General features: G+C 49.3%; 1 protein-coding gene across 1 annotated transcript in view; it reads left to right on the top strand.

Annotated features, from left to right (window-relative positions):
• The window catches only part of TNN (tenascin N), a 63,399-nt gene that overhangs the window by 2,014 nt on the left and 35,067 nt on the right, over positions 1-26,318 (top strand). The window contains exons 2-8 of the mRNA XM_034667647.1: positions 5,832-6,272; positions 7,547-7,927; positions 8,422-8,685; positions 12,151-12,336; positions 13,479-13,568; positions 22,585-22,848; positions 26,191-26,299. Of these exons, the coding sequence (XP_034523538.1) occupies positions 5,867-6,272; positions 7,547-7,927; positions 8,422-8,685; positions 12,151-12,336; positions 13,479-13,568; positions 22,585-22,848; positions 26,191-26,299 (1,700 nt within the window). The 5' untranslated portion in view covers positions 5,832-5,866. The remainder of the gene's footprint in view (positions 1-5,831; positions 6,273-7,546; positions 7,928-8,421; positions 8,686-12,150; positions 12,337-13,478; positions 13,569-22,584; positions 22,849-26,190; positions 26,300-26,318) is intronic.

Genomic DNA, 26,318 nt, shown 5'->3' on the forward strand with positions numbered 1-26,318 from the left:
AAGCTTTAAAGGAGCTTAGCACAGAGCCTGGCACATCATAAGAGCTGAGAAAATGGGAACTATTGCCCATTTGAGGCCCCATAAGGTAGATTAATATTTGGTTGATGGAACAAAACAACCACACCAGCTTGACCACCCACTGAAAGGTGATTGAGTGCTGAGGCTGGATCAGAAACACCATGTGTTAGCTTTTCTAGCTTGTGGTGTGTGGGCAGATGTGGTGGAAAGAGCTCTTCAGGAAAAGGGGCCTTGCATGGCGGTATGAGTCATCTACAAGGACTTCTTGGGCTCTCACAGGGTGTGGTCCGCTAGACCTAGAAAAGGGGAGACCAAATGATGCCTGGAATGCCCCATATTAAGCCTTATCACACGAAGCCAATTTTTCATTCTCACCCACACTTGGTGTCTCACATCCTATATCGTACTCCTGTGTGGAGAGTTCAGTGTCACAGGGACCAGATATGAAAGTGTCCGTATGTGTTTAGTTTGTCTGGAGTGTGACCTAGCTGTGCACTGTCTTGTGCATCTCACACGCTTGCATTAGTACAAGAGAAAGAGATCCAGAGGTGAAATCAGCAGGCTGAGGGATCCTGCCCAGCACGAGTTGAGCCAGGCACCCAAGAACTTGCTCTCCTGGACCAAGTGCTTGGGTCAGAAGACCTTGGGGTCACCCAGGGCCCAGGTTGTCGATCACTGGCCGAATATGCCCAAGAGAGTTTGGGGAAGGAGTGACAAATTTGTCGGGTGACATTTGTGACATCAGTGCATCCCTAGCCACCATCTGCCCCACTTTCATAGTTCAATGATGTCCACGCTGTCATCTGGGGGCAGAATATTAAAAAATATCTTTTTAACTTTACTGGAAATGGATGATACAATTTTTCTAAAACCCAAAGCAGTGCTCTCACTTGCTTGTGGTTAATTGTAAAGGCAGGATGAGGTAATAGGGGAACCAAAGAAAGCCCTGAATTTAAGTAGAAAGATCTGTAATGGTGGCTAGAAGTTGGCTGCCACTCTCTTCGTTGGAAGTAGCATCTTTTATTTCTGACCAGGGTGCCTGTCCTCCTTTGGGGAAAATGCGGTGATGTGGAGACCATCTGCCCAAGATAGGAGAGGGCGATCTGGGACTCAGGGTCCGTCCTTCTCCTCTGGCCCGGCCTTGGTTGACATCTGCCCTACAGACAGAAGTCTTGGTCTGCTTTGTGTTTCTTGGGAAGGCACTTCTCCACATCTCATGAGAAGCGAGCAGGATTTAACCTCCTTGTTGGGGGAAAAGCTAATTATCTTTCTAGGAGATCATCCTCAGTCCTGCTCAGAGAAAGTTCAGGCATAAGATTTAGTTATTGAGCAATTCATACTGAATCGAGCACCCGCTAAGCCTTGAATTTCCTATTTTCAGATGAACCCCTCTCTTAAATATGAGAGGCAGGGGGATGTTGGTTTCTTTTTCACATGTAGTAGTCTCCTCCCTGGCTTTTTTTATTTGGGGCAGTAAGTATAGAAGAGAGATGAAGAACACAGAAAAGGAGAAGGGACAGACCTGGTGTTTGGTCTCAGCTCTGCTGCTTATTAGCTGTATGCCCTCGGGCAAGCTACTTAACCTCTCTGAACGCCTGTAATAATGAATGATATCAATGGACTCCCAGGATTTTGAAGACTAAGTGAGAATGACATTTATAAAGTGCCTGGCACAGTCCCCATTATCTAATAAACACATACGTGAGAAACCTAGGTGCTGTTATCACTTAATACCCAAAATATTACCTTGGCCAGGATTGGGCCCTGAGACCGGAGGCACAGAGGGGATCAACATATTCACGGCCACTGCCATGCCCAAGATGACAGGGATGTCTAGGTGAGGAATACACATACAGATCTTGGAGCTATCAGTGTGTGGCCGGAAAATGAAGCCACAGGGGTGGATGTGGTCATGAAGAGAGAACAAATAGAGCACGGATGTAGAGCCCTGTGACATCAGTGTGTCTCTCAGGGCGGAACGAGGGGCACCCTCCGTCCAGCTGATCATCAGCACACACTTCCAAAAGCCTTTCTCGAAAAAGCAATGCCAGGCAGCCTTTGTCCTGAGTCTTCCTATGCCTCTGCCCCCCACCTCCCCACGTTCCCTAGTGTCCCTCCTGCAGTCAGAATTAAAGACAAGGTCGGAGTCAATGAGACTGATTCTCGGGGACACCTGGTTTCCTGTGGTTTCCTGCAGGCACATTCTGTGCCTGTAACCGCCCTTTGTCTCACACATTCCTCAGCCTTTACTAAATGATTCCTCAACAGAAAAATCATCCCCATTCGGAAAGTTATCCTGCATTTTCCTGGGTGACATTTGCTGCCCTGTCCACCCCCTCCCCACTCTGATGGAGTTCTGTGTGTGGTCAGACGGCTGCGTGTACGAACCGCATTGGTGAGCTCATCCCTACCCTTGCTCTGACTCCAGGCAAGTCTCTCCTGCCACGTGTTGGAAGGAAAGCCAGCAGACTTCTCCGGCTCGCTCATTACACTTGACAGAAGCGCTAGGTCGAGGAGGCCTCCCCCACCCCGTCTTCTTTCGAACAATCACCCTGCCCAGGGAAATCTGAACTCAACTCGGGGAATCCAAGAGGCTGCAATTAGCGAGGACATCTTGTTACAAGCGACAGGCGGCAGAAGGATGGGCGACACTGAGGGCTCCTACGAGGGCTTCTGGGGTTTCTCATATTCCAGGCTTCCAAAAACAAACAGTGAGACTGGGCTTCGCGCAGCCTTGCTGCGGTTTATGGCAGGAGTCTGTGGCTGTTTTGCATTCGTGCAGAACTTCTTCAAAAAGCCATCTGTACTCCATTTGCGTCTCAGAAGAGAGGGAGCCATAGGGTGGGGGCGGGGTTTGGTTGCCAGGAGTGGGCAGAGAAGCCCAAGCCTGCTTTCCTCGCTCCACCGTTGCCTGTTGCCTGGGAAGGCGATTTGGGACAGTGGAAACTCCATACAAAGAGGTTGCCTTTGAGACCAGTGTGTGTGGCTATTTGGGGTGACAGAAGTGCTGGGGGGGGGTTAAGGGTTCAGTTGGTGGACACTGTGTAGATGGGTTTGAGTTTGCAGCCTTGCACTTTTCTTCCCTTGAGTCTCAGTTCCCGCCTTGGGGAAGAACAGAGCTATGTGTGTGACTGTGTTATCATGGGGTTGAACTTTTGAGGACAGCAATTGTGAAATATCATTATTTTTACCCTATACCTGCCTTCCACCTCACTCTACCGCCCCCCCCCCAACTCCTCTGACAAAAATCCCAAGCAGATTCCAGAGCTTCCTGGTCACTGTTGGTATTGGAAGAGAACCCTTTTGTGAAGGGCAGGTCCCTCCCAATAGGACAGCCTCAGTCTTCTATCCTGGCCCGTGTTTTCTTCCCACCCAGCTCAGGCCTGACGCCGGGATCTACGGGGAGCAGAAGGGCAGGGGCCCTGGTGGGCCTGGTGCCTTCCTTCCCCCACTGCCTCTCCCACCTTGCCCGGCTGCTTCTGGCTTCCGCAGGTTGCTGGCTGAGGCAGGGAGGGGAGTCAGAAGGGAAGGGGAAAGGTTATTTTTATCTAGTTAGAGCTATTATAGTTCCTTCTAGTTATCGGATGCCCTCGCTGCAGTCGCTGATCCCAGTGTTGGCTCCGCCCCCTCCCTCTTGTGGAAATCTGTTGTGGGTTTTTCAGACAGTCTGCGTTCTACCCCCCTGGGTTGTCCACTGGGGAAGCACACTCCTGCTGATCCATGGGGCCGCACCTCAGCTCTGGCCCCCAGCTGCCTTATATATGTGGCATAGACTTGACCTATGGCAGGTCTTCCATATTCTTGTCTCCCCAAACTCTGGGGCGCAGGTGTCTCCCACCATAGCCTCTCTCCAATCTCTGCTATGCCCGGCAAACTCCCACCTCTGAATTCCTCTGAGCAAGAGGCAGGTACTGGTCTCTTTGCCCTCCACCTTCTATTGAAACCAAACTACTCCCAGAAAAGCTTCAGGAAAGCATCTCTCTTTAGAATGTGTGGGTGCTTATTACCCACTGTCCAAATCCCACGACAAGAAATGGCTCACTGACCATTCCGTTACATCTGTAAGGTGTTGAGCTCAGTTCCTGGGACATAGTAAGCGCTCAGAAAAGCTGAGCTATTATAATTTTTTTTAAAAAGATTGATTTATCTATCTATCGTGAATGGTGGGGAGGAGCAGAGTGGGAGGGAGAAGGAGAGAATCTCAAGCAGACTCCGAACTGAGTGTGGAGCCCGACTCAGGGCTCCTTCTCATGACCCTGAGATCATGACCTGAGCTGAAATCAAGAGTCAGACACTTAACTGACTGAGCCACCCAGGTGCCCCAGTTATTATCATCAATAATGCATGCTTCAGGTTATAGGAAGAGCTAAAAAGGAGTGAGTGGGGCAAAGGGGTAATCTGAAGAAGAACTCTCTTTTGGTGCTGCACGGTTTAGTTCGGAGCGGTAGCACATCCCTTGGGAAAAACACCCAGGGCGTCTGCCGGAAGTAGGGAATGACATAGGGAAGATATGTACTGAACTCATGTGTTATTTGTGGCAGAAGGTCATACCGGGGTAGAGCCAGCACAGGCTTGCAACCAGACGGACCTAGTTTTGAAACCTGACTATGCTGCTTAATTAGTTGGACAACGCCTGGTAAGTGACTTTGCCTTGCACTTCCGGTCGCTCACCCACGATAAGCAGAGCAGCACTAATCTCACTTAGCAGCGATGAAGATTGATTACGAGCGTTAACGCACCTGACCAATGCCTTGCACAAAGCAGCAACTTGATAAATAACAGGCAGTATTATTACATTATTATTGTCATCTTTAATAATAATTCTGCCAGGGACCTTCATCCTCCACTTCTTCATACTAAATAAATGACGACTCTTAGAAATTAAAGATTTTAGCAGGTGTTAGAACTGGGTTCAGTGATGCTTTCTTCCTTTTCTGACCAACAGAGTTATCTGCTCAGGTCAACTCTTTCGATGGAGTTCTGCTGACTGACTACCGAGATGGAAGATAGGCAGCATCAGATGAGGGCCTGTGGAGGCTTCTAGGATGTTGGCAATGTTCTAGTTCTTAAGCTGGGTGGTGGTTCCATGGCTGTTGCCTTTATAACAATTCGTTAAAATGATACCATTTTTCTCGTATGCTCTTTTCAGTTTAAATATCACCCTTCACAATAAAAAATATGAGAAATAAGAGGAAGGCATTCTCAGTAGTTGATTAAAATCAAAACCTCAAGCATTTATTGAGCACTTACTGTGTGCTTGGCGTGGTACAAAGTGCTCTCCACGTATAACGTGGTGAAGCAGGTGTGACCATTCCCACTTGACGAGAGGAGGCTGACGCCAGGATAAGCAGCCCTCGCAAGGCTAGACACCTAGGACCTGACTTGTCTTTCCAGCACACTGTCACTGCCTCTCACAGTGGGGAGGTCTCTACGGGCAGCTGTTCTGTAGGTGGTGTTGATGGGGTGGTAATATTAAAGGTGTGGTATAGATGAGGGATGGGGGGAATCGAAGCCCGGTCACAGTAGGCCCTTCATAAGAGACAGTTGTTATCCTTGTTATTATAAGTCGGGTGAGTATAGAATTAGAGGTGAAGAAGGGGGTCTCCTAGGTAGTGAACAGTGTAAGCAAAGACAGGAGGCGGGAATGGACAATGTGTGAGAAGGGACAAAAATTTTGGTTTGGATCTTCAGGACCTACAGGATGAAATACTGCTGGTTTCTCGGCTTCCTGTGGGCTTCTAGAATCCATTCAAAAGGCCAGTTTCCATCAGCAAATCTCCATGCCTCGTTTTTTGTATCTTTTCTGGATACAGGTCTCCTAGAGAGTCTGCCCCCTGTCTCTGCAAGGATGGGTCTCCAGGGGACATTCTGCTTCCGCCTGGGGATCCTATTTGGCTCTGTGCTCTTGGTGGCGTCAGCCCCAGCCACTCTCGAACCTCACGGCTGCAGCGACAAGGAACAACAGGTCACTGTCAGCCATACCTACAAGATTGACGTGCCCAAGTCCGCTCTGGTCCAGGTGGAGACTGACCCTCAGTCCCTGAGTGATGATGGGGCCTCGCTCCTGGCCCCGGGGGAGGCTGAGGAACAGAACATCATCTTCAGGCACAACATCCGCCTGCAGACGCCGCAGAAGGACTGTGAGCTGGCAGGCAGCGTCCAAGACCTCTTGGCCCGGGTGAAGAAGCTGGAGGAGGAGATGGCGGAGATGAAGGAAAAGTGTGATGTCCAGCGTTGCTGCCAAGGAGCTGCTGGTGAGCTTGCCACCTGGTAGTCATTCAACAAACCATGAATGGGCACCTGCTATGTGCCCGGTGCTCCTGTGAGTCTGGTGGGCTCCCGCCTCACTCTCGGGGTGGGCGGGGGCCTTGTCCTTGGCCTTAGCTCCAGGCAGTATCTGCAAGCCCTGGTAGAGAGGGACCGGCAACTCTTAGAGTGAGTCTGGACTCCTGGGTTTATGCTTCTGGGTGGTTTGACCTGTGGGAATCTCCACGGGAAGGGGAAGCAGTGGGAAAGAGAAGAAAGAGGGTTGGCCTTGGAGCTAGATGGGACTGGGTACAAATGCCAGTTTCATCACTACTTAATGGTGGGACTCTGGGTAAATTCCTGAAGTTTTCTCAATTAAAAGGGTTTTCCCAAACCGTCCAATTAGGATAATTCTACGAGGACTATAAATGCTGTACAGAAGTTTCCTAGCCTGTAGCAGATATTTAGCAAAGCTGATCCAAGTCATTACGAGGGTGTGTTGGCATCCTTTTCCATGCTGGGGGAAGTGCTACGGTTGAGAGCATCTCCTCTACACCAGACAGACAGCTGGGCACCGGGGCCACTGCCATGAACGGTATGGCCCAGACTGCATGGAGGAGCCTCCACGGCGAACACTTCTAGGAAGGAAAGAGGGTGTTCCAGGAAGCAGGAGCTGGGCTGCTGACCTACCAGGGCCTCCAACTGCCTCTTGCTGCCTGGGGTTACAGAGGGGAGCCTGGGGGAATCCCTTTTCCCACCCTTCAGCCCCAGACTGTGACTGGGCTATTTGGTAGTTTCTGCTGGCCCACTTTTCCAGGATTCATTATGGGCTCATTTCCCAAGGACCCAGCCTTGCTAAGGTCCAGCCACCTCCCAGCCAGCCTGGATCTCACCTGCCTGGCAGCCGGAGCCCTGCCCCTGAGCATATGCTGACGCCCGGGCTGGAGCAGTGCACGCGCTTTCAGAGTTAGGTCCTAAATGGTTCCCTCCATTTAGAGCGGAGGGAACCAGAATTCACCTGAGCTCTTGGATGAGAAGGGAAATGGAAGGGGCTTCACGTGGCTTTGGGAGCGTAAAAGGCGCACACGTCTACAGCTGTCGCAGGTCAGCGTCTGACCCAGGTTGGAAAGGGCAGACCCCTGTCTTCGTCCTGGGCCCTGCCCTCCTCCAAAGAACGTGCCATGCGGGCCCAGGGCCGGCCAGCCAGCTTGCGCTGGTCTCCAGGGAGGGAGAGGCCCGCTCGCCTGCCCTCACCACCAGCCCGCTTTCCTGTTGCCCGCAGGCGGCAGCCACAACTGCAGCGGTCACGGGACCTTCTCTCCGGAGACGTGCACCTGCCGCTGCGAGCAGGGCTGGGAGGGCGTCGGCGTGCGANGGGGGCGCCCCGCCTGCCCCGGAGCGTGCAGTGGCCACGGGCGCTGCACCGCCGGCCGCTGCGAGTGCGAGCCGCCGTACGTGGGCGCCGACTGCGCCTACCCCGCCTGCCCCGACGACTGCAGCGGACACGGCGTGTGCGTGCGCGGCGTGTGCCAGTGCCACGACGACTTCACGTCCGAGGACTGCAGCGAGCGCCGCTGCCCCGGCGACTGCAGCGGCCACGGCTTCTGCGACACGGGCGAGTGCTACTGCGAGGAGGGCTTCCGAGGCCTCGACTGCGCCCAGGGTGAGAGAGCCGAGAGGCCGACACCCTCCTTTCCCTGCCCGCGCCGGCACCATTTAGCCACCATGACGGCCGGCCTGCGCAGGGACTCGGCCTCTAGCACACCTCGGAAGCCCAGGGGGGCTTGTGAAACACAGAGGCCGGGTCAGCCTGAGTGCCCGAGGCAGGGGGTGTGGGGCGGGGCCCGAGGACTGGCATTAATAACCAGCTGCAGGTGATCCTGATGCCGCTGGTTTGAGAACCGGTGGTCTTCTGTGATCTGATGGCGCTGTGTGTGTGTGTGTCTAGGGGTGTCTGAGTTGGTGTTAACTCCCCACCATGTAACTTCCGGCGGGAGCGGGGTGGTGGCTGGTCCAGAGTGGTGCTCCACGCAGGCGCCCTGTGCTCTAACCTGCCAGCACAGTGTTCAGGGTATGGTAGGTGCTCGGTGACCACACGTTGGTTATGTTTCACCCGTTTCCTCACCCTCTGCACCCCTCTTCCTGTTCTGCACACAGTGGTGGCTCCCCAGGGCCTGCAGCTGCTCGACAGCACGGAGGAGTCCCTGCTGGTGAGCTGGGAGCCCTCCAGCGACGTGGGTCACTACCTCCTCAGCTACTACCCTCTGGGGCAGGAGGTCTCTGGGAAGCAGATCCAAGTGCCCAAGGAGCAGCACACCTATGAGATCGTCGGTTTGCAGCCTGGAACCAAGTACATAGTCACGCTACGCAACGTGAAGAAAGAGGTTTCCAGCAGCCCACAGCACCTACTTGCCACCACAGGTGAGGAAGCAGTGGGATGCCTCAGGTTTCCCAAGAGAGGCCCCATTTTAATGTTATCTTCCATCATCCCCAAAAATACCCTTCCAGTACTCAGAACATCGCTCTCCTTTGGGGTTGAAGAACATAGTGGCTGCAAGCCTGGTTTCTGGAGAAAAATCCCTCGACTTCTCTCGGCTCCCCCAAGTCAGTGATAGAGCCTGCTGGATTGGGGCTCAAGGGGTCTTGTCCTCCCCTGCGATTGGGAAGGTCTGATTGCCCGGCAGCCACACACAAGCAGCCAAGGAGTGCACCTGTACACTCAGGCCCTCCCTGAGCCTTTGAGGCCACTCAGCAAGTTGGAGTTGGGATGGGTGAAGATTTGCTGAAGCCCCCTGTATCAGATTCATCTTAGCAGGAAAGATAGAGCGAACAGCATAATTGAAGACAGTTGAGTGAAGAGGCATGGGTGGTAGGATTTGGCTGGTGAAACACTCTAGGACTAGCATCAGCAGGGATGTGCTCGTTCTGAAGGGGCAGGGATGGAAATTGGTAGTGGGACCCAAACAGAGCCGTAGGAGAGGGCTGCCTGAGGAGGTGCAATGTGTAGAGAGGCAGGCGGTCCACCATGACCTCACCAGAAGGGAGGGAAGGAGATCGGTTACCTGAACTCTCTATCCTCCTCTCTGGTCTTCTGGTAACTCACTGGCTGAACGTAACAAGAAGCCAGAGTGCAAGGGGATCGGACTCACACAATTCATAGAGGTCACAATCCGGGATACACAGCAGGACGGAGGATGGATGTGGAGGGACAGAGGGACAAAGTCTCCAGTGTACCACCAAATGTTACCAAAATGTTTGGGAAGACAAGCCTCACTGCTTACTGGTTAGAAATTCTTGTTTTCTCATGGAAGTTCTTAAAGCAGTTTAGATCTTCAAGAGCTTGGAGAAACCTAGTGATTTGAGTGATTCTGATCCACTCATTCACTCATCGTATTTTACTGACCATCTACTGTGTACCAGGCACTGTTCTAGACGCTGATAAACTTCAGCTGCCTCCACCCTTCACTAAACTCCTGGGGAGAGATCCAGGGAGACCCCGATGGATGGGCTTTTGGGCACATCATTGTCTCTGCAGAAACATCAGGCTGCCTGTCCCATTCGGTAGTGGGGATAGGGATGGCTCCATGTTGGAAAGGGCCACGAGGGACCTGTCATCCTGGGAATACGAACCGTGATTGCCTTTCTCAACCCCCTCCGGCCATAGACCCCTCGGGATGCCTCTGGAGTCGAGCAGGTTGGGTTTATTGACTGTTGGAGTGTGCACAACACATCACAATGCTCTAATAAGAGCATTAGAAAGGACTGGGATGGCAGTGGGGCTTGTGTTGGGTGATTTGGGGGAAGTTGAAGGCAGCAGGGGTTTGCTTTGGCTTGTGTGCTGTTGGCAAGGGGAGTTAACTCCATGACGGGCAACTTAGTGAACCTCATCTAGAAAGAGCAGACTAGAGGGAGGCTAAAGGCATCATCAGTGAAGAAGGGGTAGCCGCTCATACTGTTTTTGTGGGTTTTTTTAAAAGATTTTATTTATTTATTAACACAAGCAGGGGGAGTGGGAGAGGAAGAAGCAGGCTCTTAGCGGAGGAGCCTGATGTAGGGCTCAATCCCAGAACGCCGGGATCACGCCCTGAGCCAAAGGCAGACATCTAGTGACTGCGCCACCCAGGTACCCCTGTTTCTGTGGTTTGGACAGTGTTCTTGTTTTTGCCTGTATTCAGACATGATTACAGAATGGCCTTGCTTTGTCTTCAGCCATCATGGCCACACAGTGACCTGTCTGATGTTGATGTTCTGTGAAATCGTTTTTGCTCAATGGGACTGCACCCAAGCTAACCTGTAAGAGCCAGACCAGCTCCCCACTGTTGGGCTGCTTTTCTCTTTCTCCCCTTTTTTGTCTGTGGCTGCCTCTGCCTTTAGACAGGCCAGTGCCCAAAGCCTCCCAACGAAGAGCAGAGATATCTGTTCTGAAAGTCTTAGTAACCCCTTTTGGTTTCTGCTCTAGGGACTTGTGAAATCTTGCAACTGTGAAGCTTATCTTTCTGTCTAATCTGATTCATGTTAAACCCATTCTATTTGCTCCTCAGGGGAGACTTGGTCCGAGAGATACTTATCCTCATAATAATCTTGAATATTTTCATTAAGTCTCTGCTTTTTCATTTGTGAGCTATATAGGACCCTTCTATGATCCTTGAGTCACTTTCATTACTGACCTCTTGACCTGTCCCCTCCAGGAATTCCCATCTTTGAAGAAAGAACCTGGAGGCTGGCAGATGGAAGCCAGTAGGTGGGAGGAAATTCTTCAGAGAAAGGCTCTTTGAGGTTCTTTGTTCATAACAGAGTGAATCAGAAATTCAGACCCGAGGGACCTTAAGAGCACCAACTTCACCCCCTGCCTAATGCACAATTTCTCTTTCCCATGTCCTTGACAAGTGGTCAGTCAGCCTAGGGAGCACGGCCAAGGCAGTGAAGGTGGGCATATGACCAAGGAAGGGGCAAGGCTGAGAGCCTAGGGGCTTGTCTTCAAACTTCAGGTCAGATGACATCCATTGGGTATGGCCATTGGATAAGGCCATTGGAATGCACCATGCTCTCAAAGATCCAGTCTCCTCCCCAGTCACCACCCAAAAGTTTTTCCCTTGGAGGCGTATCAGCGATCCATTCCTTTGCATAAATCATTATAATTTCATTTTTTCCAAGCGGAGGGTAAACATTTAGCCGTTAATATTTGCCTATGAATAAATGGGCACAATAACACTCCTCTGCAGGCTGGAGTGTTGGGCAGCTGAGGTCACCGGGTCTCAGCTGTGGTAGAAGGTGCAGGAAAGATACTCAGAAGGACCAAGTTAAAATTCACCTGTTTTATAGTTTAGGGTTAGTCTTCATAGGAGAATCTGAGCAGCAAGGAAGGAGCTGTAATTTGGGGGGTGGAGGAAGAGACTGGTTGTATTATCAGTATTTTACTTCAGAAAATTTCAAATGCATTTCCCACACTTTACATGGGAGAAGCTGAGCTTCTTCTTCTGGGATTGAGTCTTTGAGGGCAGCGTTCTGCAGCTAAAGGGTGTGTTTCATTCAGGGCAGCCTGACCCCTGGGTCTGGCGGTTTGGATGGCTGGTTGAAGAGGTGTGGTCCAGGGCTTGGCCCAACGGTGGCTTGGACTGGGAGAGCAGCATGGCATCTGATGGGATGGGATGGGAGAGAGGAGGCTTTCCCAGAAGATAGTCTGTCCTCCGTGGATAATGTGAGAGCCAACAGTTTATTTGCTACTTTGGTAGTTTTAAGACACCTGTTAAGGATTGTGTCCTGGGCCGAAGCATGATCTCAATGTGTCAAGAAAGGGCACTGACCTGGTAGCCAATGGCCTGCTCCAGACCTGCCTGAGCTCTGCTCCTCACTGCTTTCTCCTGCCTTCCCTGACCCCTGCCCTAGATCTTGCTGTGCTTGGCACCGCGTGGGTGACGGATGAGACTGAGAACTCGCTTGATGTGGAATGGGAGAACCCCCCGACTGAGGTGGACTACTACAAGCTGCAGTATGGCCCCCTGACAGGGCAGGAGGTGGCTGAGGTCACCGTGCCCAAGAGCAATGACCCCAAGAGCCGATATGACATCACCGGTAAGAGCCGACACGGGGGATGTGGGAAGTTTGCTGTGGACACTGAGGTGGAGACTGTGTGCATAGAGGGTCCTGGGGCCCTAGGAGTTGCTTGAACTCTGACCCTGGAAACTCCCAGACAAGAGCCCAGTCTGTAGGCCTGCAGACGGTGCTCTAGCATCCCAGAGCTGGAATCTCAGTGTACCTCGTTCACAGATTATAGGCCCAATGTCCTCTTGAAAGCCCTGTCTGTGTCTCAGGGTGGATTTTGGAACAAACATTCCTTTTGGAAGAACTGTGTGCATGTGTGCGTGTGTGTGTGAGAGAGAGAGAGAGACTAGTTTATTTGGAATGCTGCATGGAAGGAGTGATGCTGGGAGTCCTGGGTGGGGAGGTCCTTGTCCCAACTGACCAAGTTAATCTGCTGAGAGCTGGAAATCTGATGGCCGCTAAGGAAACAGGGCCATGCAGGGCTGGATCACATTTTGTGACTCCTGAAGCTTAGAGAATTTTCAGGGCTTTCTTTAAGGAAAATAACACACAATCATGAGTACCCAAGTGAATACCCTTGGAGGTGGCCCGTGCAGGGGAGGGGGACTGAGGCTTATTAATTCCTCTGCTGTCCACTCTGTGAGCTCCATCTTGGAAGGACATCTTGCAGAATGGAGAGCAGTGAATGTGCCTCCCACATGCTGTTTCTACCCGTACTTTGCCACAGTCTGGATATCTGTGCCACAGAGAACAGTCATTCATACTGCTGCTACAGAGAAATAACAAAAAAAGGCAAAGCAAAGAAGAAAATAAGGGAATACAATGAGGCTAATTATTACAATGAGGCAAAAAGAAACTTTTGAGGGAAAAAGATTGTTGGGGGGCAGAAAACCACTTGAGCTGCAAATAAAATTGGGAAATCAGTGCTTGGCAGCCCAACAAAGGAGCTCTGTTACTTTCACCTCATCCACTCTGGCCCTCTACACCCCTGTAAGCCCCTTGATGACGCCTCGTATTCCTCTGGCTCTGCCACGCTTTCCCTGACTTAGACTGGTCTTCGGGTGAGAAGCACAGCCCCCCGCTCCCCGCATGAGGGAAATCCTGAGGGAGAGCAGGGTTGGGGGCGAGAGTCTGGAGCACAACCTCACCGAGCCCTGGCTGCTTGTTGGCAGGTCTACAGCCCGGGACGGAATATAAGATCACCGTCGTTCCCATGAAAGGAGAACTGGAGGGCAAGCCGATTCTCCTGAATGGCAGGACAGGTAGGAGCCGTTTAGAGGCACTATGAACATTTCTCAAGTTTGCTTTCTGATATTTTTCTTGGCTGACTCCTCTCTGGATCAAAACTCTGGGATTTGTATGTAGAAAGATTCTCTTTGTGTACTGAGATCTATTTTGTGAGGCAGGGGAGGGTAGGAAACTTTTCCTGTCGGAAATGTGTCTTACCATTGACAGTCTCCCCCAGGATCTTGGAGTCAAGGGGAAAGGCCATTTCTGACATGTTTCTGCTTATTCTATTAGCTTTTATCACTGGATTATTTTTCTTCATTATCTTGGACCTAGGCACACAACTCCTTCTTATTACCTAACACAGGTGATCTGTAATTTTTTTCTCATCATTCCTGTGTTTTTTCCTGATGATCACCTCAAGCACTCTGCTTTAAAATGTCAAAAGATTTTAGGGGGCGCCTGGGTGGCACAGCGGTTAAGCGTCTGCCTTCGGCTCAGGGCGTGATCCCAGCGTTATGGGATCGAGCCCCACATCAGGCTCCTCCGCTATGAGCCTGCTTCTTCTTCTCCCACTCCCCGTTTTTGTTCCCTCTCTCTCTCTGTCGAGTAAATAAATAAAATCTTTAAAAAAAATGTCAAAAGATTTTAAAGACTCTCACATGGGAGTAGTGGTATATTTAACAAATGTGGATTGCAAAAGCATATATAATGACAGATGTTATAAATCAGTAACATTGGACGATAGATTTGTAATTTATGAATCAGAAAAGAATTTGAAATCCCTGTGGTCATACATGGAAGATAGTCCACGTAGCTTTGAGTTTTGAGCCAATGCTTGAGTCCGTGTGGAAAGGTGCGTCTCTGTAATCGCTGTGCTCCTGCCAGCCGAAGTTGGGAACCGGGGAGCTACACTGTAATGCCGCTGGGGGAAGGCTAATCCTTGAAGCTGGCCAAGAAGAGATCTTTGCATTTCGAGATGTCCTTGAAACGTGTTTTAGTTCTTTTCGATTCTGTCCTAGCAGGAGGTGGCCAGGGTGGAGAGATGGTGCAGGAATGGAATTCACTATTTAGGTTGTCTAACAGATCACGTGTCTGTAGTCTGAAAGCTAGAGTCAGACAGTTCTGAAGGGTAAGACAGAGCTTCATTTAAGAATGAGACAGTACAGGGGCGCCTGGGTGGCTCAGTCGTTAAGCGTCTGCCTTCAGCTCAGGGCATGATGCCGGGATCCGGTCTCGAGCCCTGCATCAGGTTCCCTGCTCTGCTGGGAGCCTGCTTCTTCCTCTCCCACTCCCCCTGCTTGTGTTCCCTCTCTCGCTGGCTGTCTCTCTGTCAAATGAAAAAATAAAATCTTAAAAAAACAAGAATGAGACAGTACAGACTGTGCAGCCTGCTTGAGTGGTGGACTGGTGAAAACTTTCAGTGGGGTGGAAGATGGCAAGGACTCCCTTGGCTTTCCTCTTAGCTGTGAATTTAGGCATTTGCTAACTAAGCACTTCTCATAAGTGATCTTATTTAGTTCTCACCTTAACTGTGTGGTAGGTCCTACTATCATTTCTAAGTCACATATAAAAAACCCCCCAAAACTGGGAAGTTAAACTCAGGATCGCCAAGCAATGACGGAGCAGAGCTTTGAACCTAGGGTATTCACATGGGTGGGCACACAAACTAAAGTGCCTCCCACTTTTAACCTTTTCACCCATTGTTTCTGGCTAATTCTCCTACTGTGTACCTCCTAACTAGAAAAATTTCTGCGACCCCTCATTGGTTTAGGACAATGTGGGACCCCTTATAACGTGGCCTCAGTGGACCCGACCATCCTGGGCTGTTGTTCTCCACACTGCTACTTCCCAATGGGGAGCCTTCCCATCGCTGGACTCTTCTTGGGGTTCTTTCTTTCTTTTCTTTTCTTTTCTTTTCTTTTCTTTTCTTTCTTTTCTTTCTTTTCTTTCACTCCACCCCAGCATGGAGCCCAGCACAGGGTTTGAACTCACGACCCTGAGATCAAGACCTGAGGTGAGTTCAAGAGTCGGGTGCTTAACCAACTGAGCCACCCAGGTGCCCCTGTTCTTTGGGTTTCTTAACAAAGAAGGCTTATCTCCACATTACGGGTTTGTTCATGTTACCCCAGCCTAGGAAACCCTGCATGGTTATCTCTAGCTATCCATTAATTCATTTGGGGATTCAATTAATTCAAGCTATCAATTAATTCAACAAAAACTAATTACAGAGTATTGCTGAGCACTAGAGACGTGGTCCCTTTAGATTCTTCCAAAGATGAAAAGTCCTGGTCCTTGCCCTTCAGGGGCTCATAGCAATAAGATCACTCATCCTTCCAGGCTCAGCTCCAACCTTAGCCTCTCCACCGAGGCCTTCTGGGACCACATTAAATAGCAACCACTCTTCCTCTGAGTTTTTGGAGCATTTAATCACACATGGCCTTGAATTGCTTGTTAACCTTTCAAGTATGTCATCCCAACTAGAATGCGAGCACTCAAGAAGTTTTTTCTATTGTCAATTATATTCTAGAAGCGGGATGGGATATTTTATTGGATAGCAAATAAATTTGTGTCATGTGTCCAACAAACATAAAAAAAAAAGTCACAATCATTTCTGAGGTCAGGAAACACTCTCAAACCTGGCTAGACTGTTCATTCATTTAAGGGGGGAAAAAAAGAATCTCTTTTCTCCAAATATTTTGCATTGCTTGTGATGGAAAAAGACACTGGAATCTAAGAACAGCATAACCACTTGCAGGGAAAAAATGCCACAGTTCAGGTATTTTCCATTTAACAAGTCATTCAGTGGAACTAATCCATGAAAGGGAAGGGGTCAATTGAAAATCCTCACCCCGTTAAGACCCTCGAAGTGCACTGAAGCGTCTTCCAGAAGCAGGTCAACTTCAGAGCAGCAAGCATCAGCCAGGCTGGTGTTTTCAGGGGGAAGGGCCCTGAACTTTGCCGTCGGACCCTCACAGCCACCCCACATCCAACGACAGGAAGGGCAGACCACTAACTAAGAGGTGACGCTACCCCTTTGTCCTCAGTTTCTCCATCTGCAAAAGGAAAGGTTGGACTAAACAGAGCTCGAAGTCCCTCCCTTTTTTACATTATTTTAAGTGTTTTCATAGCTTCCACGATTCATGCTTTTCTGTGGTGGGTCCAGAACACAGGGCTGCTCGCTTTGTTGTAATTCCGCCAGCCCCCACGCGCGGCAGAACATACAGCCTCCATATTCACGTGTTAACGATTTTCTTAGAACTTTTCCCTTTGACAGTGCCATGAAATAGCAATTTTGCCTCTCTTTGGATCTTTTTCACTTTTTACTGCCTTCCAAACACACTGCTGCATTTGAAATGGCTCAGCCCCTAAAACTTTCCTTCTTAAACTCCTTCATGTTTCAAGATGAACTCCTGTCAACATTCAGAGCTCCTGCCTCACGCACAGCCGCCCACGCACACCCAGTGGCTGAAAAGTAATGATCTTCATCATTTGAGTACCGCCTGTATTCCAGGTACCCAGGGCTCCATACACATTATCTTTGGTCCTGATAATAGCATTACAAGCACTATTATTCCCATTTTACAGGTGAGAAAATGGAAGCCCACAAAGTTTAGGAGAGTTAGGGTGAACTAGTGAATGGCATTTGAACATACGTTTGCTTGGGGTCAGATCACAACCTTTCCAGAAGCAAAGCTAGAGGAGAGCAGGAAGAGAGGTTGATCTCTGATCACATTCTCTACAAGTAAGGCCTTTGGAATAATTTTATTGCCACAGTGAAAGCAGTAGGGGAGGCCTGAGGAAGCAAGGTGATGGGACGCAAGGCTACTGTAGTCTGAAAGAAGGCCTCACCTTCCAGAAACTCACTTTCAAACTAGGGGCATAAGGCCCTACCCCCATCTTTGCCCCCAAGCCCATATCCCTGTAGATTTTAGATCCTGGCTATGCCATTCTCCAGTATGCCAGCTGGGTGATTCAGAAGCAGCCACTGGGAATGGAGAAAGCTATTCCGAATGCCTGTGGCCATGGGCTGGAACAAAGACACGTGAGGCTGGTGTTCCAGCTCAGACCGAGGACAGCCGTGCCCTACCCAGTCCGGTGGTGAACCTCATTACAGAGTGGAATAAACTTTCCCGATGTGCCTAGAGCCCTTAATTAGCCTCTTCTGTACACTCTGTTTTGTAAGTTAGATCTTCTGAAGTGGGGATGCCCTTTATTCCAGCACATGCAACTCAGAAGGTCTACTTACCAAGTCTTGTCTTAAATCTCTCTGACCTCAAGTGAATGGCCTTGAGAAAGGTCCCATCAGGGCTGCTGCTGTCTAGCAGGTGGGAAGGAAGTTGAGGCCTGGGAAGGAGAGCCTGTCTCCTCATTGAGGTTCCCGCTGTGACTCATCTATGATTCAGCCAGCCGTCTGCAGCTACTGGAAGGCTTTGTTCCATGGAAAAACTGTTTCTGATCCCCACATCCCTTCTTGGCAGACAGCGAGGCTTTGGTCTTGCTCAGCTGGCTTCTTCCAGCTATGTGGCCCATCGTCAGGGTCCCATCACTGAGGCTGTCCTCCTGCTTCTGTGTCTCGGTGTCTGGTTCCCATCCTTAGATGTATCACGGACAGGAGCAGCTCCACAAAGACCCTCCTTCAGGGTGTTGTTTTAGGGGATTGAGAGAAAGGGCAGAGTCCTGAGTTCCAGGCTGGCCAGGCCTCTAACAGGCTTTATGACCTTGGAGAAGTCACATCTCCTCTCTGGGCTAGGTCTCTATAACCCTGGTGTGAGAGGATTCTGTTTTTCCTTTCTACCTTCTTACTCTTCATTGCCAAGATGCCTTTCCTGGCTCTCCATGCCTCGAATGCTCTGGGACTGTTGAGGGAACAAGATGTGTCGGGGCAGGTCACATTCATGTGGGCATGGTGGGTCCTGAGAGGGCTGCACACACAGAGGTCCCTGACCCTGCAAAGCAGAGACCTGTGCTGCGGGTCCTGCAGCTGCAGTGCCAAGCACTGATCTGGGCCAGGGAGGGGTGGTGGGGGACACTGCTGGGACCATAGGTTGTACAGATGTAGATCACTAAACTGTGTGACCAGGGACTTTAAGAGGCAGGACTGGAGGGTGTTCTTGCCTTCTTTTTCCCCATCCTCGCTTCCCAGTCTAAATGTCCCCATTCCCAAGTCAGCGCTGGTTTCCCAGATGGACATGTCCCCTTTGGAGGCTCTCCTCATTCCCTCTCTGTCCTCCGCAGAATCACACTCTGCTCAGAAAGGGGAGCAGGGTGGGGAGGGAGTGCTCTCCCTTGTGCACACCATCTCCTGAGCATCCTCTGAGAGCCTGCTCGAGCCTCCAGAGGCCTGGGACGTGGCCCTGTCACTGTCGGCTCCTGATTGCACTGCCCACTCTGCCCCACCGGTCTCCCAAAAGCAGGAGTATAAGACTGTTTCCCTGTTCCTGTCGCCTCTACAACCTTCAGTCCCCTGCTACTGCTGGATTCAGATTGCAGGGGCCTCCAGACCACGCTTGATCTTATTTATTTATTGTGGTATTTCCATAAGAAGAGGCTGGTGATAGTGCTGCTCAGGGACATAGAAAGTGGAGATGCAGAGTCTTTGACTGATAGGAATGGTTCACATCTTGGCTCGAGCACTTGAAGTGTCCAGGTGCAAATTCTTGGTCCCATTTTCCCCACCTTCTGCTGCAAACTGCCCTCCCTCAGCTCTCTCCATCTCTGTAAATGGTCACCACGTTCTGCAAGTCACTCAGGCCTCAAACCAACATGGATGGATGGAAGGATAGATTAGTGTCCCACATCAACTCTGTCAGCAGATTCTGACAAGTGTACATTTGAAATCTCCCCAATCCAACCTTTCTCATGACTTTCAACCCTACCACACTGGTCCACATTCCTGTCTTCTCCCACTGTTGGGGCGGCTCCCAGGTGACCTCTTCTCTCAACCCACTACACGCCCACTCTCTCTGGCAGCCAGAGGGATCCTTTGATAATGCAGGTCAGATCATGCCATTCTTCTGTGCCAGCCCCCCAGAAGCTTGAAGCTTACATCATTCAGCGCAAAAGCCACAGTTGTTGGAGGCCACCCACAGTCCACTCGCCCCTCGCCTCCTGGGCCTTACCTCCACCCACTCAGCCCCCTCACTGACTCTGTCCAGATGCTCCAGCCTCTTGCTGTTCCCTGAATATGTGGAGCAGGGCCTTTGCATGTGCTGCTCCTTCTGCCTGGAATAAAGTTCCCAGACTGTATGTGGCCCACTGCCTCATTTCATTTCAGTCTCTGTTCAGATGTTCCCTTCCTAGCAAGCCAGCTCTTTCCTGACCTCCCTGTCTAAGCTCGCAGGTGTCTTTTGTTCGGCATTTTCTAATCCTGTATCTTGCCTTTTTGGGTTTCCTAATACCATCACCACTTGTTTCTCCTTCAGGAAAATGTAAATTCTGTAGCAGAGAGTTTTTATTCCGTTCATTGCTTATATGGTTGACCCTTAAATAACATGGATTGGAACTGCATGGGTCCACTTATATGCAGATTATTTTCAATAAATATATTGGAATTTTTTCCTGAGATTTATGACAATTGGGAAAAACTCACAGACAAACGATGTAGACTAGAAATCCTGAGAAAACTAAGAAAAAGGAGGTATTGTTGTAAGAATACAGTCTATGACACATATAACATACAAGATATGTGTCACTTGAATGTTTATTATTGGTGAGGCTTCTGGTCAACGGTAGGTTACGAGTTAAGTTTTTAGCGAGTCAAAAGTTACAGGTGGCTTTTTTGCTGAGCAGAAGAATTGAGGGCCTAATTCCTGCACTGTTCAGGGGTCAAGTGTATTAGTGTCCTAGGACTGCTGTATCGAAGTACCAAAAACTGGGTGGTTTAAAACAATAGAAATGTATGATCTCCCTGTTGTGGAGGCTGGAGGCCTGAAATCAAGGTGTCTGCAGGGCCGAGTTCTCTCTGACAGTTTTAGGGGGAAATCGTTCGTCACCTCTTCTAGCTTCTGCCGTTTGTTGGCAATCCTTGGCATTCTTTGCCCTGTAGCCACAACATTCCAGCCACACGGCTGACTTCTCCCTGTGTGTCTTTATATCTTTCCTGTGTGCACGTCTGGCTCTGTGTCCAAACTCCCCTTTCCTTCAGGACACCAGGCGTATTGGATTAGGCCCACTCTAGTGACCTCAGGCCAACCTGTTCATCTCTAGAAAGGTCCTATTTCTGATTTTCCAAATCAGGTCACATTCTGAGATACCAAGAGTTAGCATTTTGACATATCTTTCTTTTGGTGGGGGGAAGCATGCTTTAATTTATAACTGAGTTAAACTGAATTCCCAGCTCCAACTAGGCATTCAGGGAATGTGTGTAGAGTGTGTAAGTGACTATCATTTACTAGCCGAGTCAGCTTGGCTAAGTCATCTAACCTCTCCGAGCCCCGTATACAATTAGTGCTCTAAAAAGGATCACTATTATTAATTTTCCAGACTAGTACATGGGGAATCTGCTAAATGCCTTGAGTTATTACTATGAGGTTTGATAAAGTAACGTGTGAAAAGCACCTTGCATTTAGTATATGCTCAATCAATGACAGTTGATATATTAAATAAAATATGCATTGCGCCTGGTGATGGAACGTATTTCGTTTCCTTGCACACAAATAAGACACTGCCATTGTGCTCGAGGAAGGTGAGTCTAGTCGATGTGAAAAAACGCAGCTACGTAAAATTGTAACTTCTCTGTTGGAGAATCCTAGGCCAGGAGAGCTGGAGCAGGATGGCGAGGAAGCAAAACTGCTTGAATTTCTGAGAGCAAGAAGCTGTTTTGTGTTCTTTACCCAAAAGGATATAGATCTGCATGGAGGGAGGTTTCTCGGGGCATGCCTCCGCTGTGTTCTGTGAGGCACCTTTGTCAGTGACCTTGATGGCTGCCGGGCTCAGATGGCTTACTTACTAGGTTTGTAAATGATAAGCTAGAAAGGAAAATCAGCATGTTAAGTGAAAGACTAAATTATGAATGAAGTCCATAAGATAAAATATAATAAGAATAAACATTGGTTTCAGGAAATAAATTTTATATGGAGAAGTGGGGACGATGTGGCTTAACCTGGTGGTTTTTCAACCTTCGATGTACATCAGAATCACTTGCGGAGTTTTGCATATTTGTTTTGTTTTTTTTTTTAGCAGAGATGCCAGTGTGTATCTGAGACCTTCTGAAACGAACTCTCTGGGGGAGGTACTTAGTAGGTGCCCAGTGTTGACAGGGGTTGAGAACCCCTGGGTTGCAGGGACACGTGTGAACAAGCGTGGGCTGAGGATATGTTATTGCAGAGCAGGGTGTCCAGGACACAGAGGACATGTTGTTCTGGGTTGATCTTTCTAGAACATCAGCCTTGCACAGGCAGGGATTTCTGGTGGTTTTTTTCATCAGTGACTCCTGAGTGCCATTATATTCCCTGGCGTGGAATGGATTCTCAGTGAATTGTTGAATGAATTGACTGAGTTTTGGGGATTTTTCCCTGATCATGGAAAGAAAGGGGCCAGTCTAGATGTGCCAGGTCTAGAAACTATAATTTGGAAGTATCATATGATACGGCATGGTATGGCATGATATGATATAAAAATGTGAAAGCTAGTAACTTACAAGTGCATACACTGGAGAGGTGAAGGTGTTCTGATGAGAGGAGAATTAGGAAGGAGAGTGGTAACTGTTCTTGAACACCCACTGGAGGGTCTCCCAGAAGAGCATGAGGTGTATTCCATATGCCTCTGGAAGGGGGTTCCGCTTCAAGTGGCTACATTTGCAGGAACTAATGTCTAACGTGCTCAGTGGTCTCAAAATGGAAGGGATTGTTTGGTCCCTCAGGGAGCCCTTTGTCAGCCGAGGGTTCAAGCAGAGGCCAGTTGTCCACCTGTCACGGAGGACGGAGAGACCCTCTTGCATTGTGTGGACCGTGGAACGAGGTCACCTGGATGAACTAGAGCTTGAAGCAGCTGTGATCTTGACCAACCAAAGGTCTTTCTCTAATTTTTCTTTCTCATATTTTCATGAAGAAATTGATAGCCCAACCAATGTGGTCACTGATCGAGTGACAGAAGACACAGCGGTGGTCTCCTGGGTCCCCGTCCAGGCTGTCATAGATAAGTACGTGGTGCGTTTCACCTCCGCTGATGGGGACACGAAGGACATGGCGGTCCCCAGGGAGCAGAGCAGCACCGTCCTGACGGGCCTGAAGCCAGGAGAGGCGTACAGAGTCTACGTGTGGGCCGAGAGGGGCAACCAGGAGAGCAAGAAGGCCGACACCAACGCCCTCACGGGTAATGCAGGGATGGGAGCCTGAACAGGTTTCCTCATGGCCGGGAGAAGACTGATGCATGAGTCAGGAGGCCGATGCCCACCTAACATCAACTCTTCTGCTTGCAGGGGTGGGGAAAGGGGTTGCAAAAGCATTGTAAAATTTCACAATTATGATTTTTCCCGTTTTAACCTCAAACAAAAGAAACCAGCCTTTTTATTTATTTATTTATTTTACACAGAAGGTCACACTTACTCGGTTTAGAATTCCATGTGCGACTCTCTCAGAGCAGAGTAACACTTCCTAATTTTCAGTTTTTGGATGTTAAAACTCAAAACATTAGGCTGACAGTGAATTTGAATGCTTATCTCCATTTGCAGAGGCTGTACAGGCACTTTGCTTATCATCTGGAGCTCTCTTTCAGACCGTGGAAATGGTTTGTCTCCTGAGTCAACAGTCACCAAATGTACCGATTCTGCCTCGAAGCTTCCAGAAACCAGAAGTGTCCGTCCCCAGACTTCACCTAGCTGTTCCGCTCAGCTTGGGCTTGTAGATGCCCTGAGATGGCACGGGGTGTGGGGGGGCACATCCCAGACATTGTTTCTGCGTAAAGCCTCCCCTGCTCCTGTCCCTGAATTCAGAGCAAACACATCCTGGAGCCCACTTGAGGTTCCAGACACTTGACAGGAAATCATAGAAAAGGATTCGCTTATCGATCGGGCTCTGTTCTGGACACTTAGTATAGAGGCAGTCAGAGAAGCCAATAATTCGTTAGGAATGTGGTTTCAGAAGCTTGACTGTCCACATTTTAATCCTAGCTCTGCCATTTACTAGCTGAGTGGCTTTGGGCAAGTCACTTGACCTCTGTTCCTCAGAGTCTTGTCTGTAAAAGAGGGCCTATGAGTCTTTACCTCACGGGGTAATTGTGAGGGTTACATGAGTTTAATCATGGAAATACCTGACACATAGCCAAGCGCTCTGTGAGTGACCGGAGTAATTATTCCTTACAACGTTTCTCAGTCAGCTTGGGCTGCTCTAATAGATACCGTAGACTGGAGCCTTCAACCAAAGAAATTTAGTTCTCACAATTCTGGAGGCTGGAAAGTCCCATGACTGGGCGCTGGCTGATTCCGTTTCTGGTGAGAGCCCTCTTCTTAGCTTTTAGGGCGTCACCTTCTTCCTACACCCTTACGTGGTGGACAGAGGAAGCTCAGGTCTCCTCTTATTAGGCACTGATGCCATCATGGGAGACCTACCCTCGTGACCTCATCAAACCTCATTATCTCCCAAAGGTCTCGCCTCCAAATACCATCAAATTGGGAGTTAGGGCTTCAACATAGGAGTTTGAGGGGGGACACAGACATTCAGTCCATAGCAAATGTTAATCAGCATTCAGCCCTTGATGGATTTCACGGTGTGGAGCCCCCTGGGTCAGGGGTGGGCCTTACCTCCCCCAGGAGGAGAAGCTGCCGGTAAGGATGGTGAGCCCTAGTGGTTTAAAGGCAGAGTCAGCACTTTCTGTGAGGGGCCAGAGAGTGCGTTATGTTCAGATTTTAGGCCATAGAGTCTGTGTTGCAACAATTCAGCTCTGCCATTGAGATGCAAAAGCAGCCACAGATTATGTGTAGATGAACCAGTAAGATTGTGTTCAATAAAACTTTATAAAAGAAGGCAGTGTGTCAGATTTGGCCCATGGGCTGTTGATCGCCACCTCCTGGTTTGTATTACACAAGGCTTTCCATTTAGTAGGATTTTGAGTGTTGTGAAAAGGAAGCATGTGGGTCAGTCTTTTTAAGATGGTAGAAGTTGGAATAGAGAAGAATCTTCCTCTCTCTCAGGTGGGGGTGGTGTGAGTCAGCACCCCAGATTACGGGAAGCTGCTGGGATGTGTTGTGCTTGGCGCTGTCAGGCCCAGAGCCAGGCTCTGGGGGTACAAAGATGAAAGACAGTTCATGCTCATGGCATTCACAACCATCTAGGTAGAGAAGACAAGTAAAAAAGATAAAGTGCAGTGAGTTATGTTATTTCTAGAGCCAACAAATGTCCCTGGAACTTTGGGAGCCAGAGGAAAGGGTACTTAGCACAGACTGGGATGGGGGGGGGGCTCATGCAGGCTGTAGGGGGAGGTGACACCTGGGCAGAGTCTAGATGGAGGGGTGGGCATCAGCAGTGGGGGCGGCATATGCAAAGGCTGAAGGTATAAGAACAGGACAGTTTTTTTTCTGTCTTAATATGCAAATATTATAATCATCTTAAGTGGTGTGGATGGTGGCCAGGTCTAGAGAGTGGCGTAGTGAAGGGTGAGCATCCCAGAGTGAAACTCCTCCTTCCATGTCCCCTGTTCCCAGCGCTTTCTGAACTCGGTGCTCCCCAAGGCGAGCTGTCTCCCTTGGCTGTGTCCCGGCCACCCGGCCTGGCTGTGCATGTCCAGCGATGGTGCAGACGTTGGTCATGCAGTTGCTTTCACAGAAAGCTCTGCCATTTGAGGAGGTGGTTTTTGAAACAGGAATATAAAGGCGTGCTACTCGTGCACCACGGCTACTTGGCTTTTGGACTCCAGGGGTTCACATTTTAAGGAGAAAGGGGTATTTCATGCCTCAGAAATGGCACTTGTAATAACAAAGAGCTTATATTTAAGCATTTACCATGGGACTATCTCACTTGTGATTTGCCATAACCTGTGAGGTAGGTACTGCGTTTTCCTCCTTCGTGGAGGTGAGAGGACCGAGAGGTAAGGTTTACAGTCTGTCCAAGTTAGCAACTAGGAAACGGTGGAGCCCAGATTCCAACCCAATTTAACTGCATAGAAACCCAGACAGATTCTGCAAGTAAGATTATTTTTATCCACCCAGACCTCAAATACCATCAGTTTAAGTCTTCTGGTTCTCTGGCCACAGACATAATGTTTTATGTGGAAAGAACTGACAGCTCCTACTTACAGGATATTTTTCTTCCCAAAGAAAATATTAGAGCCAATGCAGAGATTTATTGAAGTATAATTGCTTTCAGGTACAAGGAGTCAGGAACTGAAAGAGTGTATTATATAAATTCAGGGTAAAGGAGAAATTTGTATATGAAGACCATCTTTTCTTTTTCTTTTTTTTAATCCAAAGGCTACTTTTGGGTAAAGTTTATAGAGCTGAGACTATTTTGGCTTTGTCTGAACATCCTACATCTCATTAAATGCTATTAGCTCATTCTTGGAATTTCAGACCACTTGCTTAATTAAACCCTTAAGTTATCCCAATCACTGATATAGAACAGACTCTGAAATTTGTTGAGATCATCATTTTGTCTGTGTATGTGCTAGCCTTTCAGGAAATAGAGAGTTGGTAAATGCTACATTCTTTCATCTCTCTTAAAGAAATCGATAGCCCAACAAACCTGGCCACCGACCGGGTGACAGAGAACACGGCCACCGTCTCCTGGGACCCGGTGCAGGCTGATATCGACAAGTACATGGTGCGCTACACGTCTGCGGACGGAGACACC

This window comes from Ailuropoda melanoleuca, chromosome 8 (genome assembly GCF_002007445.2).
Source record: "Ailuropoda melanoleuca isolate Jingjing chromosome 8, ASM200744v2, whole genome shotgun sequence".
Taxonomy (NCBI): Eukaryota; Metazoa; Chordata; class Mammalia; order Carnivora; family Ursidae; genus Ailuropoda; species Ailuropoda melanoleuca.